General features: G+C 40.4%; 1 protein-coding gene across 4 annotated transcripts in view; it reads right to left on the minus strand.

Moving 5' to 3' along the window:
- Positions 1 to 308: 308 nt before the first annotated feature.
- LOC140212770 (Na(+)/H(+) exchange regulatory cofactor NHE-RF3-like) overlaps positions 309 to 16,617 on the minus strand; it is a 63,921-nt gene continuing 47,612 nt past the window's right edge. For 3 of the 4 annotated variants that reach the window (XM_072283970.1, XM_072283969.1, XM_072283968.1), the window contains exons 8-13: positions 14,874 to 15,078; positions 11,919 to 12,115; positions 9,169 to 9,405; positions 8,245 to 8,565; positions 4,157 to 4,196; positions 309 to 1,292 (exon numbers count right to left, since the gene is read on the minus strand). In XM_072283970.1, the coding sequence (XP_072140071.1) occupies positions 4,161 to 4,196; positions 8,245 to 8,565; positions 9,169 to 9,405; positions 11,919 to 12,115; positions 14,874 to 15,078 (996 nt within the window). In that variant the 3' untranslated portion in view covers positions 309 to 1,292; positions 4,157 to 4,160. The remainder of the gene's footprint in view (positions 1,293 to 4,156; positions 4,197 to 8,244; positions 8,566 to 9,168; positions 9,406 to 11,918; positions 12,116 to 14,873; positions 15,079 to 16,617) is intronic. The other variant, XM_072283971.1, reaches the window with a different exon arrangement.

Raw genomic sequence — 16,617 nt, forward strand, 5'->3', positions numbered from 1 at the left:
TGTGAGGAGATACTTTGACTGGACAAACAAAGCATTCCTGATGGTGCTGATGATGATGGTGCTGGATTTCCTTCCAGTCCTGATGAACGGTCTCGTCCTGAAATGTCAACAGTTTATTCCCCTCCATAGATACTGCCTGACCTGCTGAATTCCTCCAGCATTTTGAGTTTGTGGCACTAAACTATGAAAGCTTTCAAAAATAAATAGACCTAATGTAAATGAGTCAATAAAAAGAACTCAGTCCAAGATAATTTTCAAAGCTTTAAAACTTTATTGAAATATTACAGTTTTTTTAAATAACAATAGTTCTCAAGGTGATATCTTCAGAATCAATTATACTGTAATTAATTTTTTAGTGATTTTGGAGTGAACAATGGTGCTATCTTGTGAGAGGCTTGGCAGTTATTCAGTGCCTCTTAAAATCCTAGCCCAGTACGTTATATTCACATGGGAATGATCTGTCATTGTTATTTTGTTGAAGGGCAAATTGGTGAGATGAATATAGTTTCGCACAGTAAGGCCAGCTGTGGATTGTTCTTGAAAAGAACTAATACAATGAGTAAAATGGCTTCTTTCTGACTTCTAAGCCTCTCTAACAATAAAAATAACAATAATCCAATGATTTATCACTGCCCTCTCCATCAGCTTGACACTAGTTGGTCAAATACTGAGCAGCACAATGTTACAATGTGTAACAAAATATATATATATATATTTGAAATACAAAATAACTGTTTATGGAGTACCTGATACCAAAATGAGCTTTCATATACCATTACATTGGCTCAAGATACACACTTCTTTATTTATTTATTGCTGAAGTGACTGTTATCAGAAATACCAACAAACTGTAAGAAATGTGTCAGCAGAAATAGAATAACATCTGTTCACTCCTGATAGGCAAAGAGCACCTATCTGCCTGACAAACTTAAGATTGGCATTTTTCATTCTTAATATTCAAGTGCACAAACATTAAGAAACACTGACAATTTTCTCTAACTGATTGGATAATCCCTGTTTTAAGATTGTTTAACATTTGAACCATGACGATTAATTGTCCTTTTAATAAAAGGAAGCATTTGAAATTTAGATGAGAAGTGCTTTCTTTCCTTCACTTGTAAAGCACCATCCAGTACTCTCCCCATCTAAGTACTCCAAAGGATTAATAAAGTGCAGTGCATTTCTTTGCACGTGTTATTTACAACAGGAGAGACAAGGAAATGGCTGCTTGGAATACTTTATTAAATCACAAAACTTTACCAAAATAATTTACTGTCTTGCAGTCTGGAACCCTGTTTTTTGGAACAAGAATAAAGAAAAATTAATTTTGCAAGCAGTTTGACAAGGGATAAAATTAAAGTATACAGTGAAAAAGTATCTTCCCATTTTTCTGTGTATGGGGTGTCCAGGGAGGGGAGCACGTCTGGTGAAGGAGCTTGTCATGTCCATTCCAAGGCAGCTTACTTACCTTTGGTCCCCACTGGACACTCACCTCTCACCTGTGGCTCCGAGTAGCTGTTTGCATGCAACAGTGGCCACACCCCGGTACACCACTTTGCCAGGCAGGCTGAACCAGGTGAGGGTAGCCAGAGAGCTTCATACCCCAGTGAGATAGGGACATGCCTGTCCTAGTATGCAAAGTCAGCTCTGGCGGACTGGGCAGATGAGATCTGCGTAAGATGCAACGGCCAGGAAGGCGGTACTGCAACGCTCTGTGGAGAGCGAAGGGCATGACGAGGAAGAGAAGGCGTCATGGTCATTCACTGCAAACAAGACCCCAATTTGTGTTGCTTGTTCGTACCACTGAGCCCAGACTTCTGAAGTCGGGAGAGTGGAACTGCGCCAGTGCAATGGCATTTCCACTTTAAAAACTCTACTGCACAGGTTTCCGGTCATCGTCAGACAAGACGGACAACCACCATACGTTATTCACAAAGTGCCAATGTTTCACCAGGCTCTCCTCTCATGAGTAATATGTTATTTTTTCCTTGCCTTTCCCCAATTACACGTTGTTGTTGCTTCTTCTTAAAATTATGTCTGCCATTCACCTTTGGAAGTGAGCTTCCCATTCTTGCCACCATTTGGCTAAAGGAGTTTTTGATGAACTCTCGTTCAGAACACTCTCCATCCACTGGTTCACTTTCCCCCACTCCTCCCTTTTACCCTTCCCATCTCCCTTCCTTTATTCAATGGCCCACCTTCCTCTCCTGTCAAATTCCATCATCTTCAGCCCTTTGTCACTTTCAGCTTTTTTATCACCTTCCATTTTCTGCAGATCTTCACTCTCGCCCCTTTCTGAAGTGCCCATCGACCCAAAGAGTCAACTGTCTATTTCCTTTCTCTGCCTTTGCCATCACATTTCTGAACGGTCCATGAACACGTGAACACTACCTCACTACTCTGCACTCCTCTTGCACTGCACTACTTATTTTTTAATATTTTCTATTGTAACTTATAATAATTTTGTGTATTACATTGTACTGTTGCTGCAAAACAACTAATTTCACGTCATATGTCACTGATAATAAACCTGTTTCTGATTCTGCTTCCTCCAACTTTCTGTGCGTTTCAGATATATTACAAAGATTTTCTACTCATGCCTTATTTTAGATTAGGGTCTAATTTGTAATTTTCCTTGTAGCTTTGCTTTTTTATGCTTGCTTATATAATCACCTGTTTGTAATTGTTTAGTGGATTTTCAGTAATTTTTAGCAGAGATGGTTCGGTTTTTTTTTGTAGTTTCTTTGTCTGTAAGCCTGGGATGGCATGCAGTGTAAGAAAATCACAAACTGTCCTCGTTGTCTCATAGGCTGTTCTTATCAAAAGAATTCCCTTATCTATCCAAGTTTCTGTATAAAGATCAACCACAAGGCAAGATTCTTGGTTCTTTTCTTTGATTCCTCTTTCCCCCTTACTTACAATTGGTTACAGTTAGAATTATTACCTGCTGCTGTGTTTATATTATTACTTTTGTTATGAGCATCTAATAAAATGGCTGTAACCACAAAATCTGTGTCTCATTCTTCATTTCTGAAGAGCTCTCTGGACATATCATCTCCATGAAGCATTATTGCAGCTTTTTATCATTTCAAGGATCTCTATTGGATCCATTGCTGAGCCACATAGTTTGTCCTTAGTCAGGTTGCTAGTTTGTGCTGAGCTTGCTAATGTCAATTCCAGAAGTATTTGAGCACCTCCTGGGGCAAATACCAAACAGGATTGTTCATCTTGATCAGCACCTGGTCGCTTTATGGTAAAGCACATGTGATCTTTGATAAGCATTTAGTGAGGCTTATGTATAAACAATTTTTCATTGTTTGATGACTTGAAAGATGCTGTCAACCTTATCTGGAACAAGAGGGCTGTCTTGTGAGAAAGTTAAGTAGAGTGGGCCTTTAATCTCTGGAGTTTGTTAAATGAGGGTTGACTGTATTAAAGCATGTAAATCCAAAACACAAGAGATTCTGCAGATGCTGGAAATCCAGGGCAACACACAATACTGAAGGATTTCAGCAAGTCAGACAGCATCATGAAGGGAAATAAACAGTTGACATTTTGATTCAAGACCCTTTATCAGGAATGGAAAGGAAGGTGGCAGAAGCCAGAGTAAGAAGGTGGGGGGGGGGGGGGAGGAGAAGCTGGCAGGTGATAGGTGAGACCAGGTAAGGGTGAAGGAGTAACATCCATAAAGATTTTGACAGGGTAACTATTGTTTCTCCAGATGGACCTTCTGAGAATCAAGGTCACAGCCTTAGGATACCAGATTGGCTGTTGAGGTGAAATTCAGACCTGGCAGTTATAAAGTTTTGCTATTTTCTACAACAGAGGGAGTCAGTCCTAAAGTCACGGTTAAGGGTAGGTGATAAATTTTTGAGTGCTGAAGAAATTACGAGATGCAGGTGCAGTGATAGAAAGTGGAGTTGATGAAGAATTTCAGTCATGATCTAATTCAGTAGGAGAGCTGTCTCAGTGATCTACAAAGCCAACACCTATTTCTGCTTCTTATGTTTATATGCATTCAAAACAAGGCTCATTGGGTTACTTACAACTCTAACTTATCTTGCCAAAAGAAATGCGGTCCTTTTCCCATATCGTCTTCCTTTACAACAAACAAGCTTTTGAAACCCAAATGTAATGTCATCTAGTCATTACTTACCGATTTAAGTATTCTTCTTCAATCTTCCTGATATCCTGAGCTGTGCATTTAAGAAATACAAGAAAAGGAGGAAGATATTGCAGCATTAGTATGGGATAAGTATAAATAGCTACTTGATGGTCAGCAATGATATGGTGGGTCAAAGGATCTGTTTCTGAGCTGTATGACTCCATCTCAACCCAGTACTATTGCTTAAATAGATTATTATTGATATTTGCTGCATCTCCTCTTTACTATTCCCTCACTTTCTCTGTAACCTTAATAACATACCACCTGTGATGATTTTTGAAGATTAACGTACCTTTAGGAATTAATAGTAAAATAACTTCCAATCCATTGCCTTCATTTGGGAGTTAAAGCCTTCAAAGAAAAATGTTTTGTTTCCAACCCTTACTTGCCTTAGTAGGGTGCAGCACCTAAGAGCCTAATATCACTACACTGGCAATAAAGATGGACTGTAGCAGCTGGAGGGGATAACAGAGCTGTAATCAAATGTAAAGTGAATAATGAACAAGTTTCTATTAGCAGGGATAATAGCAGTTAGTGCACGTGACAGTCCTGTGGACAAGAAATAACCAATTACCTGAATGGAACAAGTGCATAAACGTTTGAGCATAAATTAGATCGTCAAAGGTGCAGAATAGAACAAAAAGGCATATGTTAAAAAAAGGAAAGGCAATATTGTTGCTGGTAATGGATAGAGAGATAAATATAGTCCTGGTGTGTTTGTTAGCACCACAATTACAAAAAAAGGTCTCTTATGAAGACGTTGTAAAAAAACTTAAAAAGACATTTTAACCAGTGTACTGAGAGATTATTGAGAGTTACATTTGGCAGAGGCACTCAGGGACCAGAGGAAACACATTGATGAAGGAAGAGCAGTAGATGTAGTGTATATGGATTTCGGCAAGGCATTTGATAAGGTAGCCTATGCAAGGCTTATTGAGAAAGCAAGGAGGCATGGGATCCAAGGGGGCATTGCTTTGTGGATCCAGAACTGGCTTGCCCACAGAAGGCAAAGAGTGGTTGTAGGCGGGTCATATTCTGCATGGAGGTCGGTAACCAGTGGTGTGCCTCAGGGATCTGTTCTGGGACCCCTACTCTTCATAATTTTTATAAATGACCTGGATGAGGAAGTGGAGGGATGAGTTAGTAAATTTGCTGATGACACAAAGGTTGGAGGTGTTGTGGATAGTGTGGAGGGCTGTCAGAGGTTACAGCGGGACATTGATAGGATGCAAAACTGGGCTGAGAAGTGGCAGGTGGAGTTCCACCCAGATAAGTGTGAAGTGGTTCATTTTGGTAGGTCAAATATGATGGCAGAATATAGTATTAATGGTAAGACTCTTGTCAGTGTGGAGGATCAGAGGGATCTTGGGGTCCGAGTCCATAGGACACTCAAAGCATCTGCGCTGGTTGACTCCGTGGTTAAGAAGGCATACGGTGTATTGGCCTTCATTAATCATGGAATTGAATTTAGGAGCCGAGAGGTAATGTTGCAGCTATATAGGACCCTGGTCAGACCCCACTTGGAGTACTGTGCTCAGTTCTGGTTTCCTCACTACAGGAAGGATCTGGAAGCTATAGAAACGGTGCAGAGGAGATTTACAAGGATGTTGCCTGGATTAGGGAGCATGCCTTATGCAAATAGGTTGAGTGAACTCGGCCTTTTCTCCTTGGAGCAATGGAGGATGAGAGGTGTATAAGATGATGAGAGGCATTGATTGTGTGGATAGTCAGAGGCTTTTTCCCAGGGCTGAAATGGTTGCCACAAGAGGACACAGGTTTAAGGTACTGGGGAGTAGGTACAGAGGAGATGTCAGGGGTGAGTTTTTTACTCAGAGAGTGGTGAGTCCATGGAATGGGCTGCTGGCAACGGTGGTGGAGGTGGATATGATAGGGTCTTTTAAGAGACTTTTGGATAGGTACATGGAGCTTAGAAAAATAGAGGGCTATAGGGAAGTCTAGTAATTTCTAAGGTCGGGACATGTCCAGCACAACTTTGAGGGCCGAAGGGCCTGTATTGTGCTGTAGATTTTTCTATGTTTCTATGAAATGGTTGGTGAATATATGGTTGGGCTAAAGTCTCTGGCAAAAACTCATAGCATTCATTTTGAGATGACTAGAACATAAAGGCAGGAATACACTGCAGAGGCACTATAAGGCATTGGTCAGAGTGTATTTGAAATATTGTGAGCAATTCTGGGCCCCGAATCTAAGGAAAGATGTGCCCCAGAGAGGGCACAGAGGAAGTTCTGAAGAATGATCCCAGAAATGAAAGGCCTCAATGTATAAGAGCATTTGATGTCTCTGGCTCTGCACTCGATGATTCAGAAGGATGAGGAGAGAACCTCATTGAAACTTATCAGATCACTGAAAGGCCTGGATATAGAGGATGTGGAGAAGACGTTTCCATTAGTAGGAGAGTCTAGGATCTGAGGACACAGCCTCAGAATAGAAGGACATCTCTTTAAAACTGAGATGGAGGAATTTTCTCAGGCAGAAGATAGGGTATCTGTGGATTCTTTGTCACAGAATGCTGTGGAGACCAAGTCACTGGATATATCTAAGGCAGAGATTGATAGATAATACACACAAAATGTTGGAAGAACTCAGCAGGTCAGGCAGCATCTATGGAAATGAATAACAGTCGATATTTCAGGCTGAGACCCTTCTTCAGGACTGATAGATTCTTGACTGGTAAGGGCTAAAGGAGTATGGGGAGACGATGGGAGAATGGGGTTTAAAAAATTAGTCATGATGAAATGGCAGAACAGACTTAGTAGGCTGAATTGACTAACTGTGCTTGTATTTTATGGTCTTATAGTGTAAAAATTAAACTTACGATCACCCAAACTTGTGTATAATGACAAATGAGATAATTCAGACAAAGCTATTCTGGCGCATTTAATATTCAGAGAAGTGCAAAGAGGGATGTTGAGTGGAACTTATTGCACACATGAGGAAGATGGTACAGAAGATACACGTTATTGATTAGGGAAGTGATTAAAAGCATGCGTATTGATGCAATACTTTTTAATCTGTTGTAAGTCAGAATGTGTATTGAAAATACCTCATCCACTTCTTAGTAAGCAACAGAACCAAAGAGACTCAGATGCTGTGGTATTACTGTCCATTTTGTAAGATTTACAACCCAGCATATTTTACTTAGTGGGGAAAATAATAGATTGCTATCACCATTTCCCTTCATCTGTGATTTCCTTTTATTTTGATATGACCCACACTCAACATTCTCCCCCTCCGCCATCAGATTTCTGAACAGTCCATGAACCCTGCTGCACTATTCCTCTTGTGCATGATTTACTTCTTTATTCATTGCAATTTATAATTTTTATGTCTTGCACTGTACTATTGCCACAAAACAATAAATTTCATAACATATGGCAGTGACAATAAACCTGATTCTGATTCTGAATTCCCACAGAAAACAATTTCTCCCGAATTACCCTGATGAATTCTTTCTAAACCTTTGAGTAATTTTGGTGAATCTGCACTACAACTCTCTTGGGTTGTTGCCTTGATTTCTTGATAAAATTAAACAGTTGGTTCTTCACCTCATACTGAGACTAATCATCCCTTCTCATGTAATGAAACTGCTATACTCTTGGGTGGATTTTGCAGTAAACAAAGTTATCTCCTTCCCCTTCTTGTGGGCATAAAATATCCAACTGTACTATTTTAAGAATGAGTAGGAAAGTTCCAAAATCAATTGGGGTGCCATCGTAGTGTCGCAGTTAGTGTGACACTTTTACAGCTTGGGATGTCGGAGTTCAGAGTTCAATCCCGGTGTCCTCTGTAAGGAGTTTGTACACCCTCTCCGTGGAATGCTTGGCTTTCCTCTGGGTGCTCTGGTTTCTTCCACAGTCCAAAGGTGTACCAGTTAATAGGTTAATTGGACATTGTAAATTGTCCCATGATTAGGTTAGTGTTAAATAGGGAATTACTGGCGGTGCTGCTCGAAGGGCTGGAAGGGCTGTATTCCACACTGTATCTCTAAATAACCAAATAAATATTCTGATTACCCACTGAAACAGATTATCTGATATAAATGGTCTTGCTAGAGTTACCTTGTTAACAGGATGGCCACTGCTGTTTCTTCGGCTTCTATTCTTGGTGTCAAAGCTGGAGAAAGTACCTTTATCTGGATTCCTGGTTGTTTTCAGTTCATTGTCTTCACTGTCTGGCTCTTTGCTAATTGGGATGTTGTTATCCTTGCAGTGCCAATATTCATCTTTATTCATGACAAGAAGAGTCACTTTGTCCTCATTTTCTTTTATTCTCAGAAGAACATCCTCGTAATGGACTTTCTCTATATTCTTTCCATTTACCTCAATCACTATATCACCGGTCCTGATTCCTGCGTTGTATCCCACTTCGTCAGGTAGAACCTAAAATGATTTTTACATTGGAAATTCAACACAGCAATAACCTGTCTTTACAAGCTGCCTTTAATATAGCCCACCACTGGAACATTATTTAAAAAAAGTCAAAGGAAAAACTGCAGATGCTGGAAATCTGAAATACATACACTGCTAGAAAAACTCATCGGATCAGGCAGCATCTATTGAAGGAAAAACAGTTTAGGCTTCAGGTTGAAACTGAGACCTAAGAAAGTCAGAAAGTTTAGAAAGCAGAGAAGGTGGAGAGCTCATTAAGTGGAACAAAGGGAATATCTGTTGGACAAATATTCGACAGTCTCATATAACCAGATTTTAAGACAAGTAACCAAAATTTCCATGTAACAATGCTGTGAGAGCCCTTTTACAATAGAGACTGCAGCAGTCCTAGAAAAGGCTCAGCTCCACTTCATCGGGCCATTTGGGGTAGTGCAATAAATGCTAGTTTTGCCCATATTTTTTTAAAAAGTGTGTGAAACAGAATGCTTCAGAATAAATAACAATTATTCCTACAATTGTACCCTTACAATCTCGGGACTCTCCGATGTTTTTTTTTTACCAGTGAAGTTATGATTTTCAGTCCTCTGAACCAACCTGTTGGATGTACGCTCCTGGTTCATCAGTGATACTGTAGAGTTGAAAGCCATATCCTTTGGAGCCTTTCACCAAATGGCAAAGCCTCGGTTTAGGAACAGACTTTCTTTCTCCCGCCACCTGGGATGGAGAAGGACTCGCTGGCTGAAGTGGTGGATGTTCCTTGCTTTGACCTTCTGTTGTCTGCTTCGGGTTCACTTGTTCTTCATCATCGCAAATCAAAGGAGACAAACCCAGCTGCGTAGGACAAAGATGCGACTTAATTATTCATCAAGAAAACAAACCACTGGAGGAAGTCAGCGGGTCAGGTAGCAGAGGGACGGATGACGTTTCAGGCCAAGACCCAGTGGCAGGACTGAGAGCAAGAGGGGAGAGGGAGGGGTGAGCAGGAGTTTGCAGGTTATAGGCAAAACCAGGTGAGGAGGGGGATGATGAACAAGTGGAGTCAGGTGGGGAAGGGAGATGGGCTATGTTGGGAGACAGCAGCGGGTGATGTGTAGAAACAGATAAGGGGAGAAAAAAGAAAGGGCAGATGGAGCCAAGTAGGGTGAGGAGATGATGGGGGTAGTGACTGAGGTGGAAGGTGATAAATAAACACACAAGAGTCCGCAGTTGCTATAACGTGATGTAAGGTAAGTGTTATGTGGATCCAGTTAATGGAAGGATGATTGGCAGATTTAACCATTGGAGAGGGCTTAAAAGAACCTGTATGTCAAGGATGTGAGTGACAGGCAGATGGAACCAAGTAAGGGAGGGGACTGAAAATGGGTAACAGAGGTAGCACTAGGGGTATCATCAGTAAAAGAGCCTGAGTGGAGACAGACAGGAATACAAGGTATGCAGGTTACTGAAATTGGAAAAATCGTGTTCCTAATATTGGGTTGTAGACCAGCTACCTAACTGAAATATCAGATGTTGATCTTGTAATTTTCATTTGGGCTCACCGTGTTATTGGAGAAGGCCAAAGACAGATGTGGGAATGGGACAAAGAATTGAAATGGCATGCTCACTTCACTAATGCTCTTGACATTTGCTATTGTGAGTCATGCATTCTTTGAAAAAGCAGGAAAGAATTTTTATCCCAAATTGCCAACTCCGGTGCTACAGTAGTGTGGCAGTTAGCGCAACGCTATTACAGCTCACGGTATTTTAGTTCAGAGTTCAATTATTAAAAAAAGTCAAAGGACAAGCAGTTTTCTCCCACAGTCCAAAGATGTACTGGTTAGTAGATTAATAGGTCATTGTAAATCATTCTGTGATTAGGCTAGGGTTAAATTGCTGGGTTGCCGGGCGGCGTGGCTTGCTGGGCCAGAAGGAACTGTTCCACACTGTATCTCTAAATAAAATAAAAGATAATAATGGGGTATATATATTTGTGAAGGTTCCTGCTAAAGCTCAGGGATGACGCTCTCACCTCTGAGTATAAAAGTGATTTAAGCACATAATCTAGTTTTAAAATCTCACTGGAGTATTGTGGAAAAGCTGCAGTGCCAGGCATCAGCTTTCAACTGAGCCAGACAAAGAGTTGTCTGCTCTCTCAGGTGGGTAGAATTATTTTGGAAAAAAAATCTACATTTCCCTGACCAATTTTTGTCCTTTGACCACCATCACAAGACGGGCCATCTGGTCTCCATTGTATGCTGTTTGTATGCTTTTGTTGCAATGCATTCTTCAGGACAAGTGACATTATGTCATAGATTGTAAAGTATTTCAGACATTCTGAGGTGGTGAAAGGGGCTATCTGAAAGCCAAATGTTTCATTTCTTTAGTCACTGCTTCAAGGAATTTGGAGTTTTCTACAAAGGGCTGTGGTTGCTTGGATGTTAAATACATTCAAAGGGAAGATAAACAGAGGAATCAAAGGATAGTGGTTGGGTAGGAACATGGACGAGGCACAGAAACTTATTCTTTGGTATGAAGTTCCTGAATCACGCCCAACCTGACTGTGAGGTTGCTATGCAGCTTCTGTAGGGAGAGGAAGAGTTGGGGGTCTGAGAAATTGTAAGCATGAAAGAGTTCAGTGGATAAGAAAAAGAAAGGATGTTTGGGAGAGAGGGAGAGGGATGGAAGAGGAGATGCTGGCAGGGATAGGAACAGTGAAACTTGGGATGCAGGAGAAAGGGAGAAGAAATGTATATTCACACAATGTTCCACCATCATTATATTGAGCATGTTAATGAACTAGTTGCTGTTGGTGTTTCCTTTTCCTCTTGTGGAGAACAGAATTTTTGAACTCCAATAAAAGTTTCTCTGTGTATCAATTCTAACATTCAAGAAGAGACCCATTTTCACATCCTCGAAGTTGCACTTCATGCAATACTTCTCCCTGGGATGTCTTTACATGATTTGCTTCAATTACATTTCTTGGAAGCAAGTTACACATTTTAACTAATCTCTGGTTACAGGTATTTCCCTTTTAAATGTATTAGTGGCCACCTTTAACTTATCTGTCCTAGTTTTCTACTTGTCTGCAGGTGGAAAGATCTTTTTTAATGTTTCTGTATTCTAAAGGAAACCGTTTTAGAAGGTATTGTGAACATCTATGGCTGGGCTGAAAATGGTATAAAAATAAACCTCATCTGAAAAAAGCTGAAAATAAACCTCATCTTGGTTGGTCTTTACCATCTGCCAAGAGAAGTACTTCTATCATGGTTCAATGTGTCCTTTTTCTACACAGGAGGATGAAACAAGTTATAGTGTTACCCTTCTGAGAATGAAAATCTTTACATGATCAAATAGGAAAGACTCACAGATGTGAAGTACTTGTCTCCTTCGGAGCTGATGACAACGAAGGTAGCCTGATTTCCACCCTGTCTGACTTTCTTCACTACAGCACTGTGATCTAGCCCTTCAATATTCTCTCCGTTAACACTTAGCAAACGATCTCCTTCCTGCATCCCACACTTCTCAGCTGGGCTTCCAGCGTCCACTTCTGACAAATACTGACCTGAAGGAAAAGTCAGTTTATACATGGTTATTGTAATGAAATGAAACAGAAGCCTTCCATAAATTGGCTTTTACTGGTTTCAAATAAAAATAAACTAGCACCCAAAAGTTACTCATGGCTCAGAATATAGGAATTGCCAGATTAGAAAGTGACTACAATCTGTCATCCTTTATATATCCGGAAGATGATAGTCAGGAAGCCTGGAGATGGGGCACAAGCCCGTGGCTGACTCCATTTCTCACTGATCTTGCTGATTAAAGTGCCCAGGAAGACTGAAATCGTTCAGGCAGGTGTGGTGGGCGCACGAGTGTTTAGTGCTGTCTACTAGCCTCTTGCTTGCTGCTGCCGGGGGGAGTTGGCTGTGTGTGACGGCCTCTACCTCCCTCTCGCTCACTGCTGCCAAGGGAAGGTCCTTGCGTTGAGTGATCTCTCTCCCTTGATGCTGTCAGAGGATGGAGCTGGAGCAGGGTTTAATTGACACGGTTTGTGGATTAGACTCTAATTCACACATGACGTGTTTCAAAATTTTCTGGTTGCTCCTATTTTTGTTACTAGTTTTGACTATTTTGAATTAGGATGGCCTGAAGATAACGAACACTGAGCTGAACTGAATTAGACTGTGGTAATTTATTTTTTTCATTATTTCTACTTCTCTTCTAATATTGATATCTGTGCACTTATCATGTTATTGTGACACTATTATTTCCTTTGGGATCAATAAAGTGTCTAACTATCTATCTATATGCCTTTTGATTCTGTGGTTTTATATTCTGTGCATTTGCGCGTTTTTTGTTGCTGTTTGCGTGATTTTTTTTTGCGCATGTAGCGAGGAGGGGGGTTGTTTTTTTTTCCTTGAATGGGATCCATGATTCTTCTTTGTTTCATGGCTGTCTGTGGGAAGACAAATCTCAGGGTTGTATACTGCATACATACTTTGATATTAAATGTACTCTGAATCTTTGTCATCTGTGTGATAAAGCAATTAAGTTCAAAGTAAATTTATTATCAAAGTACATATCTATATGTTACCATATACCATCTTGAGATTCACTTTGTTGCAGATGTTTACAGGAAAAATGCAATGGAATTTTATGAAAGGTTATACATAAATAGACAATGACAAACTTGGCAAATAAAAATAATAATGAGTGGAACTAATCCTTGAAAGTGAGTCTGTAGTTCAGAGAGTCAATTAAGAGTAGTGGTGAATAAAGTTAGTTGATGATTATTGAGAAATCATTGCAATCAGTCCCTTCTATTACTGCAATATACCTAAGATTTTAGAATCACTGAGCAGGGATGACGCTCATTATTAGATGGGTTATAATAAACCACAAACTATAATTATGGTTATCAAACAGAATGGCCACTGAAAATTGATGTTGCAGGGAAGTTCTTAAGGAACTTGTGGTTGCAGTTGAACTCACAGGGTCCTCAGTTGTCAGTTTAAATACCCATAGTGTACTAACCTTATCTATATTCTACATAAATTCAAGGTTAAAATTACAAAAGCAAATAAGCTCAATTTTCTTTTATTCTTAAATTTCAAGCCTTCTCAGATATGTTGATGTGATATAACTTGGCTCCTTATCTGCCCCATACTGGAGCTCCCTGAGTACATTTCATGCAATGATGTCTTCTTTGTTGGAATTGAGGATAACTTATTTCCATTCCTGAGGTAGCTGATGTAGGAGCTGTTGGCTCTTGCAGAGATGGGGCAGATAGTAATTAATGGGGTGAACTGGTAGGTAGTATGTGATGGGATGTGCTCTTTCTGCTGTCTTTGCAGGGCACCTAGATGCACTGAAATTCTCAAAACCATCCCAAATGCTTCTGCAGAGATTCTCAGGGGTCAGCCATGACGTTGCATTTCTTAAAGCGAGCACACCTTTAACTCCACCAAGCCTGGCTGCGAAAGGAGGGTTGGGTACGGGGCGAGCAACCCCTTCCTGTAAAAACTGCTTCAGAAACACCAACGGAAGCTTCAAAAACCTCATTCCTGGGAGAGGAAGGATCTTAGAAGGTGGGCTATACCTGGTGACAAGTTGGAAGGCTGGCCCTGGACAGAGGACTCTGGCTAGCTGCTCTCGGCAGCCGATGCCCCAGTAGGGCTGATGGGCTTGAGAAGAGGAGCACAGCTTCGAACTTTTCCTCTTTCCACTTAATAATCTCTTCCCATGACCAAAACATGAGAACAATGTGGACTGCCAATGTAACCAGAATTTTAAAACTGCAGATATTGGCCTGGGAGAAGATGCTGATGTTAGATTTCTTAGCTTTGAAATTTTCTTCATCTTCTGAGATCACCTGGGCCAACTCTCTTTTGCTATACATTTTTGATTGACCATATCAGCTAAGCCATTTTAATTTCTTCAGCTGCTGAATCTTTGTGAGTGCAGAAGCTTTTTCTTGGATGATGATCAGTTTAGATCAATACTCCTTCAGTTGTTACATTCAATATTTTGATGTACGTGTGATTGATGCAGGGGCTCAACCTGAAATGTCAACAATTCTGTTCTTCCCACAAATGCTGCTCAATCTGCTAAATTCTTCTAACAGATCATTTGCATCTGCAGAAAATATTACTGGTTCCTCAACTAAAAAATTAGTGAATGAGTGAATGCAAATGGGGTCGAAACAAAATAGTTGGAGGGTTGGGGTGTGCAAAAAGTGCAAAAGAGAAAATAAGTAAATTCATGCTAATCTAATAGTGGCGCTCTGCCCAATGAACTTCTTGTCTCCGCTAACAGTCACTTACCAAGTGTCCCTGAAGCTGTTTTCTCAGTTTTCAGTAGGAATCCATAGCCACAACTCCCTTTCACTAAGTAAAGTTTCCTTGTCCTGAATGGCAAGTGCTTCAAGCAGGCCATGGCTGGAATGATCTTGATGCCTTTATCTCTATAGTAAGCATCCGTCTTCTGATCAGCCACGAGGAATGTCACTGAGTCTCCACTCTCCTTAATCTGTTAACAAATGCAGTGATTGACTACCTGGCAGGACAACCTGCTACATTAGACATTTTATAGTAGTTGCTTATTGTGACTCAGCTGGGGCGAGTTTGAACCTAATTGCCGAAAATGTACAGGACTGGATGTAATGTCCGCCTTTGAATGGTTGGGATGTGAAGTGAGCAATAGATCAGATCGTGTTAGATTTTCTGCGCATAGGATTTGCTGAAGGTAAGTCACAACATATCTTGTGCTCAATGATTTATTCTGAAAGATATTAATATCTCTATGAGTTTAAGCTGAAACACATACAGATGTACTCTTGAGCATCAAGGTGAGCAACATAAGATGACACATACTAACATTACCCTGGCAATGACACAAGAGATGGTCATTTTCTCCACAAACCTATAACTGAAAACAAACATTGCAAACCTTTTGTACAGTGGCATAGTGGTTAGTGTAATCCTGTTACACTGCCAGCAACACAAATCAAGGTTCAATTCCCATTGCAGCCTGTAAGGAGTTTGTATGTCCCCTTACTTCCACATGAGTTTCTTCTGGTTTCCTCCCACATTCCAAAGACATACGGTTAGGATAAGCGAGTTGTGGGCATGCTATGTTAACGCCAGAAGCATGGCAACATTTGCGGGCTGCCCAGCACAATCCTCGCTGATTTGATTTGACACAAACAATGCCTTTCACTGTTTGTTTCAAAGTAGGTGACAAATAAAGCCAATTTTTAATCTTTAAATGTGTCCTTGTGTTCCTGGAAGACACTGGGGATACTTAACCAAACCGAAATGGAACAATTGCCAAAAAACATGGACCAAGTACTTCAACGTCAATGGAAACCACAGTCTGATTAGACATTACAGTGAAACAAGGATCAAGCTGAATGGGCTGAGATTAGAGGAACATAAAAATAACATGACTTTCTTAGTCATGCACACAAAAAAATGCTGGTGAACGCAGCAGGCCAGGCAGCATCTATAGGAAGTACAGTCAACGTCTCGGCCCGAAACGTTGATTGTATTTCTTCCTATAGATGCTGCCTGTCCTGCCGCGTTCACCAGCATTTTTTGTGTGTCTTGCTTGAATTTCTGCAGATTTCTTCGTGTTTGTGACTTGCTTAGTCAGTTGCTTGTTTGAATATGGTGTTCATTTAATTAAGTGATCTGGTCTATGCAAAGTACCATTTGGTCTAGTCAGAATCAGATCAGAAGCCACAGAGTTTATAACGTTTGCCTTGGTTTTACATAACATGGTTCAGATTAAGCTTCTACAAGTGTACAATATGACAATACTTAATATTTACTTCTGACACCATGCTGGTTTCAAAGAGCACTTACAGTACTTCCAAAGGCATTAGACAAGGTAACACCTGCACATTACAGATAGTTTTAATTTTGTGCCTGATATTAGCAACTGACATCTTTTTGCAAGTGATAATTATAATTTTTTTAAAAATTCAATTATCACTTGGAAGTGTTAAAAAACTTGTTTTTTATCCAAGCAGTTTTGAACCATGATTCAATACAGTTGCTCGTTTCT

The sequence above is a fragment of the Mobula birostris genome, chromosome 20 (assembly GCF_030028105.1).
Source record: "Mobula birostris isolate sMobBir1 chromosome 20, sMobBir1.hap1, whole genome shotgun sequence".
Classification (NCBI taxonomy): Eukaryota; Metazoa; Chordata; class Chondrichthyes; order Myliobatiformes; family Myliobatidae; genus Mobula; species Mobula birostris.